General features: G+C 36.9%; 1 protein-coding gene across 12 annotated transcripts in view; it reads right to left on the bottom strand.

Moving 5' to 3' along the window:
- The window catches only part of ADAMTS6 (ADAM metallopeptidase with thrombospondin type 1 motif 6), a 290,570-nt gene that overhangs the window by 246,275 nt on the left and 21,687 nt on the right, over nt 1–22,608 (bottom strand). For all 12 annotated transcript variants that reach the window (XR_014294256.1, XR_014294257.1, XM_082623510.1 and 9 more), the window contains 4 exons: nt 18,423–18,591; nt 13,119–13,330; nt 12,593–12,676; nt 11,930–12,075 (listed from right to left, as the gene is read on the bottom strand). Coding sequence is in view for 10 of the 12 variants with exons in the window: in XM_082623510.1 (XP_082479636.1) it covers nt 11,930–12,075; nt 12,593–12,676; nt 13,119–13,330; nt 18,423–18,591 (611 nt within the window). In the remaining 2 variants the exon portion in view is untranslated. The remainder of the gene's footprint in view (nt 1–11,929; nt 12,076–12,592; nt 12,677–13,118; nt 13,331–18,422; nt 18,592–22,608) is intronic.

The following is a 22,608-nucleotide window of genomic DNA, read 5'->3' as shown; positions in this document are numbered from 1 at the left end:
ATTAGGCAAGAAAAGGAAACAAAATGTATCCAAATTAGAAAGGAAGAAGTAAAATTCTCTGTTTGCAGATGACATAATCTTATATACAAAAAAAACCTAACAACCCTACCAAAAAACTGTTAGAACTAATAAATGAATTTACTAAAGTTGTAGCATACAAAATCAACATGCAAAAACCAGCTGCATTTTGATACACTAACAATGAACTATCTAAAAGCAATCCCATTTACAATAGCATCAAAAACAATTAAATACTTAGGTATAAATTTAACCAAGAGGCGAAAGATCTATACTGGAAACTATAAGATATTGATGAAAAAAATTGAAGACAAAACACCTAAATGGAAAGGTACTGCTTGTTCTTGGACTAGAAGAATTAATGTTGTTAAAATATCCATACTACCCAAAGCAATCTACAGATGCAATGAAATTCCTATTAAAATTCCAATGACATTTTTCACAGAAATAGAAAAAAAATCCTAAAATTCATATGGAACCACAAAAGATCTCAAATAGACAAAGCAATCTTGAGAAAGAAGAACAAAGCTGGTGTCATCACACATCCTCATGTCAAACTATATTATAAAGCTAAAGTAATCAAAATAGTATGGTACTGGCATAACATCAGATACATAAACCAGTGGAACAGAATCAACAGCCCAAAAATAAACCCATGCATATATGACCAACTAATCTTTGACAAGGGCATCAAGAACATACAATGGGGGGAAAGGATAGTCTCTGAAATAGATGATGTTGGGAAAACTGGATATCCATATTCCAAAAAAATGAAATCAGAACCTTATATCACACAAATCACAAAAATAAACTCAAATTGATTAAAAACTTAAATGTAGGACCTGAAACTAAAACTCCTAGAACAAAGCATAGATGAAAACCTTCTTGACATTGGTCGAAGCAATTATTTTTTAAATATGACACCAAAAGCACAGGCAACAAAACAAATATAAACAAGTGGGACTACATCAAACTGAAAAGCTCCTGCATGGTATAGGAAACAATCAACAAAATGAAAAGGCAGTATAAGGAATGGTAGAAAATATGTGCAAACCATATATTTGATAAGGGATTAATACCTAAAATATATAAAAATTATACAACCCAAGAACAACAACAAAAAATTCCAATTTAAAAATGGGCAAACCAGACTTCCGGGTAAGATGGCGGAAGAGTAAGACGCGGAGATCACCTTCCTCCCCACGGATACTCCAGAAATACAGCTACACGTGGGACAACTCCTACAGAACACCTACTGAACGCTGGCAGAAGACCCCAGACCTCCCAAAAGGCAAGAAACTCCCCACATACCTGGGTAGGGCAAAGCGGAGAGATCCCCACACAGAGGATCGGTTCCGAGGGGCACTCACCAGCCCAGGAGGCTTGTCTGCTCGCCCGCCGGGGCATGCGGCGCTGCAAGCTGAGGCTCGGGCTTCGGTCAGAGAGCAGGGAGAGGACTGGGACTGGCGGCGAGAACCCAGCCTGAAGGGGGCTAATGTGCCACAGCTAGCCGGGAGGGAGTCCTGGAAAACTCTGGAGCTGCCGAAGAGGCAAGAGACTTTTTCTTCCCTCTTGGTTTCCTGGTGCGCGAGGAAAGGGGATTAAGAACGCTGCTTAAAGTAGCTCCACAGACGGGCGCGAGTCGCGACTGAAAGCGCGGAGCCCAGTGACGGGCGTGGGACGCTGGGGCTGCTGGTGCCGCCGCCAAGAAGCCTGTGTGCGAGCGCAGGTCACTGTCCACACCGCCCTTCCGGGAGCCTGTGCAGCCCACCACTGCCGGGGTACCGGGATCCAGGGGCGGCTTCCCTGGGAGAACGCACGGCGCGCCTCGGGCTGGTGCAACGTCACGCCGGCCTCTGCCGCTGAAGGCTCGCTCCGCACTCCGTGCCCCTCCCTCCCGCCCGGCCTGAGTGACCCAGAGTCCCCGAAGAGGCTGCTCCTTTAACCCTGTCCTGTCTGAGCGAAGAACAGACGCCCTCCGGCGACCTACACGCAGAGGCGGGGCCAAATCCAAAGCTGAGACCCAGGAGCTGTGAGAACAAAGAAGAGAAAGGGAAATCTCTCCCAGCAGCCTCAGAAGCAGCGGATTAAAGCTCCACAATCAACTTGATGTACCCTGCATCTGTGGAATACATGAATAGACAATGAATCATCCCAAATTGAGGAGCCAGGAGTCAGTGCTGTGCCTCTGAGGTGGGAGAGCCAACTTCAGGACACTGGTCCACAAGAGACCTCCCAGCTCCACATAATATCAAACGGCGAAAATCTTCCAGATATCTCCATCTCAACACCAGCACCCAGCTTCACTCAACGAACAGCAAGCTACAGTGCTGGACACCCTATGCCAAACAACTAGCAAGACAGGAACACAACGCCACCCATTAGCAGAGAGGTGGCCGAAAATCATAAAAAGTCCGCAGACACCCCAAAACACACCACCAGACGTGGATCTGCCCACCAGAAAGACAAGATCCAGCCTCATCCACCACAACACACGCACAAGTCCCCTCCACCAGGAAGCCTACACAACCCACTAAACCAACCTTACCCACTGGGGACAGACACCAAAAACAACGGGAACTACGAACCTGCAGCCTGCAAAAAGGAGACCCCAAACACAGTAACATAAGCAAAATGAGAAGAAAGAAAAACACGCAGCAGGAGAAGGAGCAAGATAAAACCCCACCAGACCTAACAAATGAAGAGGTAATAGGCAGTCTACCTGAAAAAGAATTCAGAATAATGATGGTAAAGATGATCCAAGATTCTATTTCCAAGATCCAAAATCTTGGAAATAGAATAGACAAAATGCAAGAAACAGTTAGTTAACAGGGACCTACAAGAACTAAAGATGAATCAAGCATCGATTAAAAACACAATACATGAAATAAAAAATACTCTAGATGGGATCAATAGCAGAATAACTGAGGCAGAAGAACGGATAAGTGAGGTGGAAGATAAAATAGTGGAAATAACTGCTGCAGAGCAAAATAAAGAAAAAAGAATGAAAAGAACAGAGGACAGTCTCAGAGACCTCTGGGACAACATTAAACACACCAACATTCGAATTATAGGGGTTCCAGAAGAAGAAGAGAAAAAGAAAGGGACTGAGAAAATATTTGAAGAGAGTATAGTTGAAAACTTCCCTAATATGGGGAAGGAAATAGTTAATCAAGTCCAGGAGGCACAGAGAGTCCCATACAGAATAAATCCAAGGAGAAATACGCCAAGACACATATTAATCAAACTATCAAAAATTAAACACAAAGAAATCATATTAAAAGCAGCAAGGCAAAAACAACAAATAACACACAAGGGAATCCCCATCAGGATAACAGCTGATCTCTCAGCAGAAACTCTACAAGCCAGAAGGGAGTGGCAGGACATAACTAAAGTGATGAAGGAGAAAAACCTGCAACCAAGATTACTCTACCCAGCAAGGATCTCATTCAGATTTGATGGAGAAATTAAAACCTTTACAGACAAGCAAAAGCTGAGAGAGTTCAGCACCACCAAACCAGCTTTACAACAAATGCTAAAGGAACTTCTCTAGGCAAGAAACACAACAGAAGTAAAAGACCTACAATAATGAACCCAAAACAATTAAGAAAATGGGAATAGGAACATACATATTGATAATTACCTTAAATGTAAATGGACTAAATGCTTCCACCAAAGGACACAGAGTGGCTGAATGGATACAAAAACAAGACCCATATATATGCTGTCTACAAGAGACCCACTTCAGACCTAGAGACACATACAGATTGAAAGTAAGGGGATGGAAAAAGATATTCCATGCAAATGGAAATCAAAAGAAAGCTGGAGTAGCAATTCTTATATCAGACAAAATAGACTTTAAAATAAAGACTATTAGAAGAGACAAAGAAGGACACTACATAATGATCAAGGGATCGATCCAAGAAGAAGATATAACAATTGTAAATATTTATGCACCCAACATAGGAGCACCTCAATACATAAGGCAAATACTAACAGCCATAAAAGGGGAAATCGACAGTAACACACTCATAGTAGGGGACTTTAACACCCCACTTTCACCAATGGACAGATCATCCAAAATGAAAATAAATAAGGAAACACAAGCTTTAAATGATACATTAAACAAGATGGACTTAATTGATATTTATAGGACATTCCATCCAAAACCAACAGAATACACATTTTTCTCAAGTGCTCATGGAACATTCTCCAGGATAGATCATATCTTGGGTCACAAATCAAGCCTTGGTAAATTTAAGAAAATTGAAATTGTATCAAATATCTTTTCTGACCACAATGCTATGAGACTAGACATCAATTACAGGAAAAGATCTGTAAAAAATACAAACACATGGAGGCTAAACAATACACTACTCAATAACGAAGTGATCACTGAAGAAATCAAAGAGGAAATTAAAAAATACCTAGAAACAAATGACAGTGGAGACCCGACGACCCAAAACCTATGGGACGCAGCAAAAGCAGTTCTAAGGGGGAAGTTTATAGCAATACAATCCCACCTTAAGAAACAGGAAACATTTCGAGTAAACAACCTGACCCTGCACCTAAAGCAATTAGAGAAAGAAGAACAAAAAACCCCCAAAGTTAGCAGAAGGAAAGAAATCATAAAGATCAGATCAGAAATAAAAAGAAATGAAGGAAACGATAGGAAAGATCAACCAAACTAAAAGCTGGTTCTTTGAGAAGATAAACAAAATTGATAAACCATTAGCCAGACTCATCAAGAAAAGAAGGGAGAAGACTCAAATCAATAGAATTAGAAATGAAAAAGGAGAAGTAACAACTGACACTGCAGAAATACAAAAGATCATGAGAGATTACTATAAGCAACTCTATGCCAATAAAATGGACAACCTGGAAGAAATGGACAAATTTTTAGAAATGCACAACCTGCCATGACTGACTCAGGAAGAAATAGAACATATGAATAGACCAATCACAAGCACTGAAATTGAAACTGTGATAAAAAATCTTCCAACAAACAAAAGCCCAGGACCAGATGGCTTCACAGGCGAATTCTATCAAACATTTAGAGAAGAGCTAACACCCATCCTCCTCACACTCTTCCAAACAATATCAGAGGAAGGAACACTCCCAAACTCACTCTACAAGGCTACCATCACCTTGATACCAAAACCAGGCAAGGATGTCACAAAGAAAGAAAATTACAGGCCAATATCACTGATGAACATAGATGCAAAAATCCTCAACAAAATACTAGCAAACAGAATCCAACAGCACATTAAAAGGATCATACACCATGATCAAGTGGGGTTTATTCCAGGAATGCAAGGATTCTTCAATATACGCAAATCAATCAACGTGATACACCATATTAACAAATTGAAGGAGAAAAACCATATGATCATCTCAATAGATGCAGAGAAAGCTTTCGACAAAATTCAACACCCATTTATGATAAAAACCCTGCAGAAAGTAGGCATAGAGGGAACTTTCCTCAACATAATAAAGGCCATATATGACAAACCCACAGCCGGCATCGTCCTCAATGGTGAAAAACTGAAACCATTTCCACTAAGATCAGGAACAAGACAAGGTTGTGCACTCTCACCACTCTTATTCAACCTAGTTTTGGAAGTTTTAGCCACAGCAATCAGAGAAGAAAAGGAAATAAAAGGAATCCAAATCGGAAAAGAAGAAGTAAAGCTGTCACTGTTTGCAGATGACATGATACTATACATAGAGAATCCTAAAGATGCTACCAGAAAACTACTAGAGCTAATCAATGAATTTGGTAAAGTAGCAGGATACAAAATTAATGCACAGAAATCTCTGGTATTCCTATATACTAATGATGAAAAATCTGAAAGTGAAATCAAGGAAATACTCCCATTTACCATTGCAACAAAAAGAATAAAATATCTAGGAATAAACCTACCTAAGGAGACAAAAGACCTGTATGCAGAAAATTATAAGACACTGATGAAAGAAATTAAAGATGATACAAATAGATGGAGAGATGTACCATGTTCTTGGATTGGAAGAATCAACATTGTGAAAATGACTCTACTACCCAAAGCAATCTACAGATTCAATGCAATCCCTACCAAACTACCACTGGCATTTTTCACAGAACTAGAACAAAAAATTTCACAATTTGTATGGAAACACAAAAGACCCCGAATAGCCAAAGCAATCTTGAGAACGAAAAATGGAGCTGGAGGAATCAGGCTCCCTGACTTCAGACTATACTACAAAGCTACAGTAATCAAGACAGTATGGTCCTGGCACAAAAACAGAAAGATAGATCAATGGAACAGGATAGAAAGCCCAGAGATAAACCCACGCACATATGGTCACCTTATCTTTGATAAAGGAGGCAGGAATGTACAGTGGAGAAAGGACAGTCTCTTCAATAAGTGGTGCTGGGAAAACTGGATAGGGACATGTAAAAGTATGAGATTAGATCACTCCCTAACACCATACACAAAAATAAGCTCAAAATGGATTAAAGACCTAAATGTAAGGCCAGACACTATCAAACTCTTAGAGGAAAACATAGGCAGAACACTCTATGACATAAATCACAGCAAGATCCTTTTTGACCCACCTCCTAGAGAAATGGAAATAAAGACAAAAATAAACACATGGGACCTAATGAAACTTCAAAGCTTTTGCACAGCAAAGGAAACCATAAACAAGACCAAAAGACAACCCTCAGAATGGGAGAAAATATTTGCAAATGAAGCAACTGACAAAGGATTAATCTCCAAAATTTATAAGCAGCTCATGCAGCTCAATAACAAAAAAACAAACAACCCAATCCAAAAATGGGCAGAAGACCTAAATAGACATTTCTCCACAGAAGATATACAGACTGCCAACAAACACATGAAAGGATGCTCAACATCTTTACTCATTAGAGAAATGCAAATCAAAACTACAATGAGATATCATCTCACACCAGTCAGAATGGCCATCATCAAAAAATCTAGAAACAATAAATGCTGGAGAGGGTGTGGAGAAAAGGGAACACTCTTGCACTGCTGGTGGGAATGTGAATTGGTACAGCCGCTATGGAGAACAGTATGGAGGTTCCTTAAAAAACTACAAATAGAACTACCATATGACCCAGCAATCCCACTACTGGGCATATACCCTGAGAAAACCATAATTCAAAAAGAGTCATGTACCAAAATGTTCATAGCAGCCCTATTTACAATAGCCCGGAGATGGAAAGAACCTAAGTGCCCATCATCGGATGTATGGGTAAAGAAGATGTGGCACATATATACAATGGAATATTACTCAGCCATAAAAAGAAATGAAATTGAGCTATTTGTAATGAGGTGGATGGAACTAGAGCCTGTCATACAGAGTGAAGTAACTCAGAAAGAGAAAGACAAATACTGTATGCTGACACATATATATGGAATTTAAGAAAAAAAAATGTCATGAAGAACATAGGGGTAAGACAGGAATAAAGACACAGACCTACTAGAGAATGGACTTGAGGATATGGGGAGGGGGAAGGGTAAGCTGTGACAAAGTGAAAGAGCGGCATGGACATATATACACTACCAAACATAAGGTAGATAGCTAGTGGGAAGCAGCCGCATAGCACAGGGAGATCATCTCAGTGCTTTGTGACCGCCTGGAGGGGTGGGATAGGGAGGGTGGGAGGGAGACGCAAAAGGGAGGGGATATGGAAACATATGTATATGTATAACTGATTAAAATTGTTATAAAGCAAAAAAAAAAATAGGCAAAGGATTTAAACAGACATTTTTCCAGAGGTAACAAAAATGGCCAACAGGCACATGAAAAGGTGCTCAACGTCACCAATCATCAGGGAAATGCAAATCAAAACCACAATGAGATATCACTTCAAACCTATTAGGATGTCTATTATCAAAAAGATAAGAGATGACAAATGTATTGAGGATATGAAGAAAAGGGAACGCTTGTACACTGTTGGTGGGAATGTAAATTGGTACAGCCATTATGGAAGACAGTATAGAGGTTCCCTAAAAATTTTAAATAGAGCTACTATATGACCCAACCCACTTCTGGGAATATACCCAAAGGAAGTGAAATTAGTAAATTAGTATCTTGAAGAGGTATCTGTACTCCACATTCACTGGGGCATTATTCACAATAGTCAAGATATGGAGACAACCTAAGTGACCATTAACAGATGAACAGATAAAGAAAAGGTGAAATACACACACACACACACACACACACACACACACACATATACACTGGAATATTAGTCAGTCATAAAAAAGAAAGAAATCTTGTCATCTGTGACAATGTGGATAAACCTGTAGGGCATTTTGCTATGTGAAACAAGCCAGGTAGAGAAAGATAAATACTGTTTGATCTCAGTTACATGTGGACTCTTTAAAAAAAAAAAAGTTGAACTCATAGAAACCAAGGATAGAATGGGAGTTGCCCAGAGTTGGGGGTGGGGGGGGTAGAGTAAATGGGGAGACATTAGTCAAAGGGCACAAACTTTTAGCTATAAAATGAATAAATTCTGAGGATCTAAGGTACAGCATGGTGACTACACATAATGCTATATGTATACTTGAAATTTGTTGAGAGTAGATCTTAAGCATTCTCATCCAAAAAAAGAAAAAAAAAGATAACTATGAGATGGATATGTTAATTAACTTGATTACAGCAATCAGCTCACAATGTATATGTACATCAAATCATCACACTGTACACTTTAAATATACACAATTTTGTTTGTCAATTATACCTCAGGGTTTTTTTTGGTTTTAATTTTAATTTTTTTTGTCGGCACCTCACAGCTTGTGGGATCTTAGTTCCCTGACCAGGGACTGAACCCGGGCCCTCATAGTGAAAGCACAGAGTCCTAAACACTGGACCACCAGGGAATTCCCAGCCTCAGTTTTTTAAAAAAAGGTTAGATAAAGCTAGCTGATATATAACAGATTTCACTATATATTATATATACATATATACTTACACATAAAAATAAACATAAATGTATATAAAAAATTTTAAATATATGTATATATTAATCATTTTTAATATGCTCTTTTGTGTTAATTCAATACTTTTGATACAAGATAAAACAACAAAATTTTATTTTTAAATCTTCTTTATTTTCTTTCTGTCTAGTTATGGTGATCTGATATCTTTGTACAGCAGTTTGTTTTAAAATTATATCAATAAAATAAAACAATAAAATATCATTTGCTAAGAGGAGATAACATTTTGAGCTTTTATACTTTTTTTCAAAAGTAACTATGATTACCTAAGTAACTAGGTTCCAAATGGTTTTCTGCTTAAAACATTTAAATCCCTAGGACAAAATTTGGCCTAGTATAGATAAACATATCCATCAAATTTTCTCTGGAATTCTTGATAAACACATTATATATTCTCCCTAGTGAGCTGACATTTCGAGCAAACATAAATCATGATCTTACCTCTAAATTGTGGAGTCACAACCCTGAACATGTTAATAAGTGAGTTACATGAAGCAATTTTCAAAGTTAATATAGAATTATCTATGGAATGCTCATAATTATTTTTACTAAAAGTTGCACTGTGATTTAAACATATGTTCAATTTCACAAATCCAAAATATATAAGGGAGAGTCAAGAACTGGTAAAACCCCCAACCAATAAAAACTTAAATATTAGAGATAATACTCAGATAGTCATCTCATTTAGGTAAGTCACTCTGTGGCCCTAATAATTCAAAGATAATTGTAGACTTTTAAGTAAGCTAAAAGTTAATTTGAGACTTCAATAACAATTCAAAAAGGCATTCTATACTGTCCCAAAGGGCATTTTTTCTAACCTCCATTACATAACTGATCTAAAATGATATGAGGTATGAAGTTTTTGTAGTATTGTTCTTTAAATCCTGAGATAATTTCTAGTGCTATCTGAACATCAGGAGAAAAGTTTCAAAAGAAAATTTTGTGTTCAAATCTCAGACATCAAACAGGCAATCAAAGTAGCTTACAGAAGCAAAGAAGAGCTCTGCAGAGGATCAGAAAAATATCTGGGCCAACTCAGAGTAACAAGTCAGACAGTTGAATGCTGTAGCCAGTACAAAGAAAGGGTGGCTAACTGCCCAGATGTATTTCCCTACTCAAATACTTATAAATGTGCACTCTTAGTATAACTCCTGTCATTTGATGCAAAAGTTAAAAATCCGGGAATTCCCTGGTAGTCCAGTGGTTAGGACTTGGCACTTTCACTGAAGGGGGGCCTGGGTTCAACCCCTGGTCAGGGAACTAAGATCCCGCAAACTGCGCGGCATGGTGCAGGGCAGCCAAATAAATAAATAAATTGGTTTAAAAAAAAAAAGTTAAAAATCCAATGCAGATACAATAATACAAATGTGAAGTATCAAGAGCCCACTGGGCATTGCCTTTTTTGCGGAGAGGTAGAGTTTTATAAGTATAAGTACAGATGCCAATGCAAATATCTGTGATCATTCTGTTAAACATATATAACAGATATTTTCCTCTAGTAATTTCATTGAAACTAATCATATCATATATATTTTTACACAAAAGTTTCTATATTTGCACAATTCCTAGTATATTTTTAACTCCTCAAATATATTTGGAAACCATTCCAGACCACAAGACCTGAGGAATTGCAGAACTTATCAGACTGACGTGTCAACACATATGAATATAGAACCTTAAAATGTTGGTTTTATTCAGCAAGCATATCATAATCAAAGTTTTTTGGTTTACAATGTGAGGTAGATGAAGTCAATTAAAATAAGTGTAACTGTAAAAAAATAAATGAACTCAGAAACTTTAACTCTACAACTTAGTTAACAGGAACATTTTTTAAAAAGCTAAATTCACATTATCTTACTGGGTCTCAAGATTCTGATCCTGTATAGTTTATACTCCCCCTCCACAGAGTCTAATGTGGAGTCAATGGGCACACCACAGATGACGCATATGTTAAATACTGCCTTGCAAATTAAAAGAAATTATCCACTTAGCCAAGATAGAATAATACTTCCATTTTACTTGTTTATTTGTTATTACTTGTTTTCATTTTTAAATACTAATAAGAGATCTAAAGACAATAATCTTGAAATGATTTAAGCATGGTTCTAACCAACCATGATTAGAGTATTAAAAAATTAAGACAGACAGCAAAGTATAATCAAAGAAGACAGGATCACCAGGGCTTGAGCCCTGCTCTTTCACTTAAATATTTCAAACTGGTCTCCTCATTTCTTACATGGGAAAAATAATAAGAATATCTACTTCACAGAATTTTTGTTGGAGAGTAAGGAGAAAATGGATCTGAATACAGTTTTATAAAACAGGAAAGAAATATATGAACTCACTGGGTTAATCAAGTAATAATTTTGCCTGAGAGAAAAGCTATTCAACATATAGTATAGTAAATATGCTTCTTTATATCTCTTAAAATATTTTAAATTAAATAAACATTCATCTAAGTAAACTGAGTAACCACTGATGTCCTCCTCCATTTTAACAATTTGGAGGTAAGACTGATTAATATATTTTATAACCAAGAGTGATGACCCATTTTTATGTTTAAAACAGATTTTTCTCATACTTTTCAATCTTGCTTTTAGCATGTATTTTGTTCAATTAATAAAACATATATGTGCTTCCAGTTAAAATTTATGAATAGACCTTAGGAGAAGAAAAGATATATATTAAATTTCTAAGTCAACTCTAAATCTTTTCTCTTATTTGGTTCATTTAATGCAAACACAACAATACTGCAGTATATTTTTTCCTCAGTGGTGAATAATAAATTACCATTTTGCTTTCTCTATACTCATAACCTGAATGAGGCTTTAGATAGAACCAAATATAGTTACAATATCAAACATAATAATCAAAGGTAAAATACTTGCAACAAACCATACCTAGTAATAAGAACTGCATTATCGTGGTGGGCAATCCCATTTTCTGGAATGGTGTTTCCATCACTTTGGTGGGAGAGAATGGATTTCTGCCATTTACAGAAGCTATCGAGGGACTTGTCTGCATGGTGGTTTATCTCCAAGTTTGGCTGCAATACAACATGCATACCAGAAATGTTCCAAACAAATTACTAAGGTCAGTTGTTAAAACTTTTGAAGGCTAAAGTGGGACTATAATTAGAAGTAGTGGTTTCTAGGAATAACCTCTTGCCAATTTTTATCTCTGTAATATTTGACCTAGAATTAATTTAGTGTATTATTGAACAGACATTCTTTCCAGTTCCAGCTTTAATGATAATGTGAATATATGTGATTATCAGCCTACAAAACCAACCAAAACGACTGTTAAAAGTTCTGCCATGCAAATGCTCATCTTTATACTGAAACATATAGCTAACACACATACATATAGCTTTAACATGACATAAGAGGTATATTCTTGTAAACTCTTTCAAATTTGCTTAAAATATTAAATGCTTAGAGCTGAAAGTCATAGTCAACTAGAACTTTCTAAGAGGAACAATAATAAAATATATTATTCTTTAATACATAATTCTACAGTCTGTCTGTTAAGAGCTTTAGATTTATAAACTAACTCATTCTTACCTGATCTTCTGTGAGAACAATTAAACGGGCCACTATAATATTCACAACGTTTCCTAGGCTGGAATCACGGTAAAGTTTGGCAACCTGACCTCCAGAAAATAAGAAAAGACACAAAGTCAGACAAAAATCATAAGGTGATTGTTTGATTTTATTTTTAAAGTGGTAAAACAATTTTTCATCCATTTAACCACTGCTTATATAAAAAGATTCTTTTATCCCATATCACTTAGAACTCTACCCTCAAGATGCCTTGGTAAAAGATTTGTTATACAAGTCTACTTCAAGAAAAATTGTCTCCTAAAGGTGAATTACGACATAGTAATTAATTAAGAGGGTGAGCTGATCTAAATGAACAATAAGGTCACCTTTAAATTTATTTTCCATGGAACTGAAAAAGTAATAGATCGATTCTTTCTTTCGATGAGTTAATTCTCAAAATCATTATTTCACAATAAAAATCCATGACCTTAGTCAAAAACCACAACAAACTATTAGGTTAAAAATTATATAGAGGGATCAAACTTACAATATTCATCACACTCAAAATGTAATGTTCAATGTCTTTGCGGCCATGGTAGCCCACCATCATTTTGTCTGCCACTACTAATGTCTCCACAAACCGCTCAATGCTTACTGATCTCTTCTGTCTCTGGTGGATATGTATGCCATTAATTGGTAGTGAAGAAGGAAAAGCAGATGTGTCATTCAACCACCAAGGTTTGCCACTTCTTAGGAGGTCTACAATAAAAACAATTATCTAGTTCACATAGGTTCACTAATTAAACGTATTTATTCATGGAGTTTTCATGTAGACATACTTCTCATAAATTCTCTAACAAACTAAGATTTTTCAAAGTGAGGGAAGGGGATGAGGAAATGCAGTAGTGAAAAAAATTAAACTTCAAATCTTTCAAAATAAACATATTACCTGAAAAAATTAATAACATTCAACTGCTCATGAAAACAAAACAAAAACAAAATCTAATAGTTTACTTTAAAAAGGAATCTTCAAATAATCATTTCATATTTTTCCAGTGAGTGATTATGTCATAATACTTTTAAATTTAGAATATGTACTTTAAAAAATCATTTAAAGTTGTTTAAAAAGCAACTAAAGCATTGACTTTCTAAACAGCCTAAGACAGTTCTGATGAAGAATATTAATGTTGCAAAAATCTATTCCTAAAATGCTTTTTGAGCATTTATTTTAAAGTAAGATGCTTTTATTAAACTATCTTAATAGAGCAATTCTATACTGCTCTAGAAATCTCAAATCTAAAAGGCTGTGAATTATCTTTTTCATTTAATTTTGTATTCTACAACTATTTATCCTGACAAAGTACCCAAAGTATTCCTTTTCCAAAACCTAGAGGTCAATGGCATTAGACTGAGAGTTGAAAGACAATGATTCCGACATGACTCACTTTAAACCACATTTCAATGTGGATTGCAGCTTTATCCTTTGATTTCTAGATATTTGGTCCTTCAGCACAGAGGAAACCTTTTAGTACTATGGCATTTGTAAACACTTGCCTCATTTATATTCATCTTCACTTAATAAACTTGAGCAACTACAGGTCCTCTGTATACCTCACTTTCATATCCTTATATTGAACAGGAAATCTTTCTAACCGCCACTTACTGAAATATTTAGTTAAGAAAAGTTAGAGTAATCTGTATAATCTACTTGACAGAAAGTGGCACTATACTGTTTTTCTTCAGCCTTTCCCTTTTAAAAATTACTTTGAGAGAAGTTATAAATTTTAAGAAATAAGAGATGGAAATGACCACGAGAAGCATTAGTCAAATACTTTTGAAACTCATATAAATTAAATGAGTGTCTTTATTCCTAAAGGTCAAGAGAGGAAGAAATATACTACTTCTTAATTCAATAGCATATCCCCAAGACAGCCAGTGAGTATTCCCCTATGACCACTGTGGCAGACAGACTCTTCAGGTGGCTCCCATAACCTCCTGTGTCCTTATCTCCTCCCTTGAGTATGAGCCGGACCTGTGACTTGCTTCCAACCAACAGAAGACAGGAAAGATGATGGGATATACATGATTACATGTATATGACTACATACCTATGTTACATAATATTGTAGCATCTTACTAAAGTCATTTCCTTGCTGACTTAGAGGAAGGAAACAACCAAGTTGGTGAATTGTACATTATACATTCCAGAGGTGGCCTCTGGCAAACAACCAGCCAGAAACTAAAGTTTTCAGTCCTATGACAGCAAGGAACTGAATGCTGCCAACAACCATGGGTGTGAGGAAGTGAATTCTTCCCCAGTAAAGACTCTGGATAAGAACCCAGCCCTGGCTGAGGTTAAATAAATAACCTATACATACACAGATTCCTGGTCCACAGAAAATGTGAGATAATAAAAGTGTATTGCTTAAGCCATTGGGTTTGTGGTAATATCGTTATGAGACAGCCAAATCTTTTCTGCATTAACATTATTCCAATTACTCTTGCTCAGTTTTCTGTGATCGTGAAACCACTCATGTATTCAAATCATGCCTAGTCTTCTCCTTCCTCTGACTGGACAGCTTAAATGTCTAAATACAGGATAGAATTTACATTATTTTGATAATTTTCACTCTCATTCAATTTCTCCTTATTTTTATTTAAAGTATTATATAAAGAATTAGACCGTGATTGGCTAACATAAACACTTAGCAATAGTGTTTCTCATTTGATATGATTTAGTATAAGGTAGCTGCTGTTATCATCATATTCACAATTTTCAACTTTTTAGCTTTTTAATTGTTAGTTTGCTTGGCTATTGCTCCATCAGAAATATATATATACAGTGTCTTTGGTGGACATTCATAAATGAAAAGATATAATCCTTATACTCAAAAGATTTGTAGTCTGATAAATATATGTAATATACACACATGCATACTGAATGAATAAAATCTAAAAAGATAACATCTTTAGTTTCATTCTAAAGATTAAAATCTTTCCCGCATGATTAGATCATTACAAAACAATATCTACATTTTATAATTGTCAACTGACTGCTTAACGTTAAGTTTAATGATCTGTAATGAATATCTCTTTTAGTCTAAAATAAAATACACAACTGACTTGTTTTATTTTGTTTCAAAATAGAGATTAGTAGTTCAAATGATACTCATTACATGTGCTTTGCTCAGTTTAATTCTGGATTGAGTATTGAATGTTAAAGAAAACATTCCTCCACAAACATATACATTAAAGAACTTTTCCCCCAAAGCCAAGTACATAGATCTCTGTCATCTGAAATATAATTTTGAGTTTTTGATCAATCTCAAAATATCTTTAATATATACAGCCATGCAAAATTATCTCATTGATTTGGTTTATTTTTATTTCTTTTTTAAATATTTATGTATTTATTTGGCTGCATCCGGTCTTAGTTGCGACATGCGGGATCTTCGTTGCAGCATGAGGGATCTTTCACTGCAGTGTGCAGGCTCTAGAGCGCACAGGCTCAGTAGTTGCAGCACGAGGACTTAGTTGCCCCGTGGCATGTGGAACCTTAGTTCCCTGACCACGGATCGAACCTGCGTCCCCTGCATTGGAAGGCGGATTCTTAACCACTGGACAACCAGGGAAGTCCCTGATCTGGTTTATTTTTCATTACTCACTTACTACTTCTTGAGGGTTGGCCATGTATTTATGTTTGTTTAAATGCTTATTTAGTTAACTGTCTTTCCTCACTAGAATATAAGCCCCTTGGAGTAAGGACTTTTCCTGCTTTATTTGTTGCTGCATCCCAGCACTGAGAAGTCTTGCATATGCATGCTAAATTAATATTTATTTAATAAATACATAAGTAGATAATGCAGGTATAAAGACAAAATAATATCTATATGAATAGACTATAAGAACATTCAGTTATCTCTGGGTGGTAAAAGAGCAATATGCAATGGCAATTTTTTTTTTTTTTTTTTTTTTTTTTTTTTTTTTTTGTGGTACGTGGGCCTCTCACTGTTGTGGCCTCTCCCGTTGCGGAGCACAGGCTCCAGACGCGCAGGCTCAGTGGCCATGGCTCACGGGCCCAGCCGCTCCGCGGCATATGGGATCCTCCCAGACCGGGGCACGAACCCGTATCCCCTGCATCGGCAGGCGGACTCTCAACCACTGCGCCACCAGGGAGGCCCCTAGTACCAATTATTCTTGACCAACAAGAACCTCCCATAATTAAAAGCCTCAGAGATTACTCAAGAAGAGAGTATGGAGAATGAGAACAGTCAGCTGAGGAGAGAACTCCAAAGAACACTTGTACTTGAAGGAGAAGTAAAAGAGCCTATAAGGATACAGAGAAGAAACAAGAGGGTGATGCATTCACTACTTCACAAGGCAACCCATTCCATTTTTACATATCTACCTGTTGAACCCATTCTATTTTTTATTAAATTTACTTGTTGGTGAGCTCTTCTCTGTATTGAGCTGAAATCTCCTTCTGAAATATTCTGCTCCTAGTTCCAGCTACTAGAACTACATGGAATAAATCTACTCCTTTTTTTTTTTAATATAGTGGTTCTTTAAATGCTAGAAAAAGTCACCCCAATAATAATGATAGCTACCATTGTACTGAGTAACTAATGTGTGCTGAAAGGAGTACTCAGAGAGGTTGGATAATTTGTCCACAAGTATGCCAAAGCCCATGTTCTTTCTACTATGCTATGCTATATCCTCTATTTCTCTAAGCTTTCTAATCTTTAGACTAAACTGCCTCCTAACCCCCTACGCTAGTCTTTCTCTTCCCTAAATCAGTCTCCATATGGTTGCCAGAGTAATCTTTTTAAAACCCAAATCTGGGGCTTCCCTGGTGGCGCAGTGGTTGAGAGTCTGCCTGCCGATGCAGGGGACACGGGTTCGTGCCCCAGTCCGGGAGGATCCCACATGCTGCGGAGCGGCTGGGCCTGTGAGCCATGGCCGCTGGGCCTGTGCGTCCGGAGCCTGTGCTCCACAATGGGAGAGGCCACAATGGTGAGGCCCGCATACCGCAAAAAAAAATAAATAAATAAAATAAAATAAAAATAAATAAATAAAACCCAAATCTGATCATGTATTTCTACTGCATAAAACCTTTCACTGGGATTCCAGTATACTGAAGATAAACTCCTCGAAGCGGTTTACAAGCCCTTTGTGATTTGGCCACTTCTTATCTGTCCAGTTTCACCTCTCACAACCACTCCCCCCCAACCACTATGAATCTCACCCCTTCTCTAATATCCAGTTATATGAACTGTCAGTTCCTGGAAGTTGACATTCCCTCTTTTGTTTCAGAAACTTTGTAAATGCTATTCCCTTTATATGGAACACTCTACCCATTACTCCCTCAGCTTAAAAGTCACTTCCTCCCTGAAGTCTTCTTTGACCACTGAAGGCTAGGTTTGTTGTCCCTATTATGTATTTCTATAGTACTCTAACTAACACTATCTTTGAATACTACCTTTAAGACTCTTCAAGTCTTATTCAAATGTTTAGATTCCTATCACTAGCATAAAAATATCAGGCAAACCAAATAGCACAGAGTACTATGGAACACCTGTGCATGAAAGCTGTAACTATTACCTGGATAAAATCAGGTTTCCCCTTCAAAGAAAAAAAAAAATCAAATTTTACATAGGTTTGTATTTTATGGACTTCTTAAGAACTTCTAAAATTGACTTAAAACTATCAATAGGTGACATCTTTTAAGAGGACTCTGGACATTATCATTCTAATTACTCAAATTCCTATTTACTTTTATTATTAATCTTATCTTACGTGCCAGAAGAAAGTGGCAATACAAGACTATACTTTCTAAAAGCCCCACACTCACCCGAAACCCCACAATGAGAGTGATCATATAGATGCCGTTGTTGAAGGGTAGACTTTTTGTAAATAACATGAGGATGGCCATTTTCATAACTAAAATGTTTGGAGTCCTCTGTGGTATTCTTTAATGGTTCAATAAAATATTCTTCATCTTCTGTAGCAATAACACCATGCTAAAAAAAAAAAAAAAGAAACAAAGAATTTACCAAGAAGAATCATTTTAAATATTAATTAGTATTATTACCAGGAGTCAAAAATAAACTGATACCTCTCCAAAAAGGAGGTTAAGACACGTGAATAGAAATTTAGTGAATTATCTATACTCAGCAAAACATTATTTAAATTTTCCTATTCTTTAAAAAGGATGTTTAAATACCTTTACATGCTATGCCCTGTACTAAGCATAACACATACATTATTTCCTCTAATCTTCCCAATAACGATGTGAGGTAGCAGAGACCTCTGTATGCTCACTAAGACTTATTTCCTTTCCAAATTGTGCACACAACTTAACTGACTCCTATGTGTTTAGGTATAGCTTTGTAATTGAGTTTTGGCCAATAGAAAATAGGCAGAGCATATACCACTTTCAGGCCCAACCCCCGAGAACCTCTCCAGTGGAATTCTCTACTCTCTCTGACAAAAGACCTAGGAAAGGTGGAAACCAAAAGAGAAAGAACATGGGTCCCTGACTGATCTCATGGAAAGCTGTCCAATGTAGACATACATAAGGGAGAAATAAACTATTGTGATAAACTACTCCCATTTAAAGTTTTATGTTACACCAGTATATATGTCCTTAATTCATATATGTCCCATACGTCCCCATTTTGTAGATGAAGTAATAGGTTCAGAGGTTAAGAACCTGCCCATTATTATATAGAGGTAAGTGAAGGCACTGGTACTCCCACAAAGCTCTGCTCTTATTTACAGTATTATACTGCCTTACATCTCCTACTTAGCTCAGTCATAGCTCCTCTTTAAAATTTTTTGAGTCCAACTGCAGTAGCTTCAGCTTCCTTTGATCTCCAACAGAGCTTATTATTGGTATCATTTATTTTTAATTAATTCTATTATGCTTTGCTACATCTCAAGTCTTGAATCTGTATTTAAATTTGGTATAACTTTCCAACTGCATGTTTTATTTTCCCAACCATACTATTTGCTCTCTTAAAGAAAGGGTTTCTTGGTATCAGTTACACCCATAGAAAATGTCTCATATGTAGTATATACAGCAAATAAAATTTGCTGATCAAAAGAAATGAGATAGTAAGTTATCTACATCAGAAATAAGAACGTCCATCCTTGTCTAATAGTGTTTTCCTAAGAATGGCACATGTGAGGACTGTTCTTAACCCAACTAATTTACCCTGTAACACTGGATAAAACTAAACTCTGTGAGCGTATTTCCTCAGCTGGAAAAATGAAAGGGTTGGTGTAAATTAGTGGTTTTAAAACAGCACTCTAGGGAGCCCTAAGGGTTCCATGGAAGTGCCCTTAGGGGACTGCCCCAGACAACAAAGGTAGACCTACATGGCTTGGATTCCTGGGATTAGGAATCAGCTGTGCTTTTATTAATCTATATATTAAGTTTCCACATAACATTTCATTTGAGAAAAGAATTTTGCCGATTTAAAAAGAAAAAAAAAGCTAAAAACCTCTGGTCCAGATAATCTCTAAGATCCCTTTGAATCTAAACCTCTATGATTCTGTTTAGGGAAATTCATGCTAAGTACCACATGCTTGGAAAGAAAAATAAGACATAATCAGAGCTGCTCTAACTTACAGATGAAGTTGGCAGCCACCTACATGAAATGAGCTAAAGAATGCAAAAAACAAAAAAGCAGACCTAGTCACTTCACATTATTTTCACCACTGTTTGCTTTACTTTAAGGATATTAGTCCCTAAATTAAATGCAAATACTGACAGGAATAATATAATACGCCAGTAACAGACTCTAATACCTGATCATGAATTACTTTACCATCAAGATTAACAAAGTAATAGCAAACTGAGCAAGCCTCCTGAAGAAAAGAGGGCGCATGCAGAAAAGAGGGCTTGTATAAGAAGCTTTGATAAGTGTCTAGAGTACTGCCCAGAAAGGGGAGAGCACTAAAGTCATGTGATGCTGGACTGTGGGCAGAAGATGTCAAAAGGTCCTCAGCAAAAAACTCAGGTTGCTGGAGAAAAATAGAGTCAGAAACTTGGTAAGTAAATAAAATCTCTAATTTCAAGAACGGAAAGGCCCTGGAAGAAAATCCAGAGTTAGGTACTCTGTAAAATGATTACATTCATTATCTCATTTAATCTTAATAGCTCTATGAAGTAAGTACTACTATCAGGTCTACTTGGCAGATGAGAAACCTATACTGAGCAAAGCTAAGTAACAAATTCACTCAACTATCTTTGGAGACTGGACTCTTAGTCACTATAATTCCCTTATCCTCTGAGGGTTACTTCTTCTTCTTCTTTTTTTTTTTAATTAATTAATTAATTTTGGCTGTGCTGGGTCTTCACTGCAGCGTGCAGTCTCTCTAGTTGCGGCACGTGGGCTTAGTTGCGGTATGTGGGATCTTAGCTCCCCGACCAGGGATCGAACCCAGGCCCCCTGCATTGGGAGCACAGTCTTAACCACTGGACCACCAGGGAAGTCCCCTGAGGGGTGCTTGTAACTTTGTCTATTCAGTCACCAAGTATGTTTTGAGTGCCTATCACACTATCACATGGCAGGTACTGTTCTAGGTGGTGGGAATACAAAAGTGAAAAAACCAAAGTTCTGGTTCTATCATGGAGCTTACATTTTGGTGGGAAGAGGTAGAAAAAAGTCATTCATTCATTATATAAATAAATAATCAATCAGGTAGTAAGAAATGTCAAGAAGAAAAATAAAGCAGTAAGAGGACAGAAAATAATCAGAGGACAGAAAGAATTATATAAACTATTTAGAATGGTCAGGAACATCCTCTATAATAAGGTGATATTTGAACAGAAACTTGAATAAAGTGAAGGAGCATGCCAAACAGATATCTTGGGAAAGAGGAGATCAGACAGTGGGAATGGCAAATGCAGAGGCAATGGGGTAGGAGCATGCATGCAGTATTTGAGAAAGAGCAAGGAGCTACTGTGGCTAAAGGGAGGGAAGGGGAAAATGATTATGAAATTAGAAAGGTGCTGGAGGCCAGATGATAGAGGACCTGAGTTAGGTGGGAGTCCCAGAAATCTGTGCATGCCTAGCAAGAGCCCAACTCCCACTTCCCTCAGCATTCCCACTCACCTCTACACTGTTGGCCTCTGGACCATCAGGATAAATCTCATCATGCCCCCTTGCCTTGTCATGCCAGTCCCTCCAAAATGCCCAAGATCCATCCCCTGGATTCTACTCCCCATATGGTTAAGTACATCATGTTTTCTGATCCCATCTTCTACTTCCCCCTTCACCATTTAAAACACTTGTGCTGTGCCCTCTCAAACTAAGGGTCAATTATATACAAAATCTCCTATACACTCAGCCTCATCTGTGAATGTTCACTTCATCTTGCTCAAACAAAAACCTGAATCTCCCTAGATAACATTCTTTCTTCCCTGTAATCTTCTGGAATGGTGGCTACTTTCTCTCCTACATACCTCCTATTGGACCTGGAGGTAGGGTTAAGAGTTCTTGTACTCATTGCCATTTCTAAACAATTATCCCTCTCTCCTCCAAAAAAAAAGAAAAAACCTTACCACCTTCAAATCCCATACCATCACCTTCTCCCTCTGCTAGCTGTAGTTATCTACTGACCCAAAGTCACTTTCCTCATTCCTCAAAGATCTTAGCTTCTGGGTCACTGTCACCCTCTGCAATACCACTCCTGAATAATTGTTGACTTCAGTATCTTCTTATATCATTGGTTCTTAAAATTTGTGTGTGTGCACATGCCCTGAATACCTCTGAAGGTCTAGGGGTGAAGCCTGGGGACCACTTCTCAGAATAATATCTTAAATGCAAAAGAAATATATAGGATTATAAATAAAACCACTTATAATGAAATACAGTTATCAAAATATTTTTTAAATATAGTAATACATATGCCTTTTTGTAACACTTTAAATAAAAAGCTTTGCAATAGATCTAATTACTATAATTTCACAATAGTGATTAACATAAATAATATTTTAAGGGACCTGCAAAAACTGTAACATGATATGA

Source organism: Mesoplodon mirus (genome assembly GCF_964341445.2).
Source record: "Mesoplodon mirus genome assembly, chromosome: 5".
Classification (NCBI taxonomy): Eukaryota; Metazoa; Chordata; class Mammalia; order Artiodactyla; family Ziphiidae; genus Mesoplodon; species Mesoplodon mirus.
The sequence above is the reverse complement of the archived record's forward strand: the minus strand, read 5'-3'. Positions and strand labels throughout refer to the sequence as shown.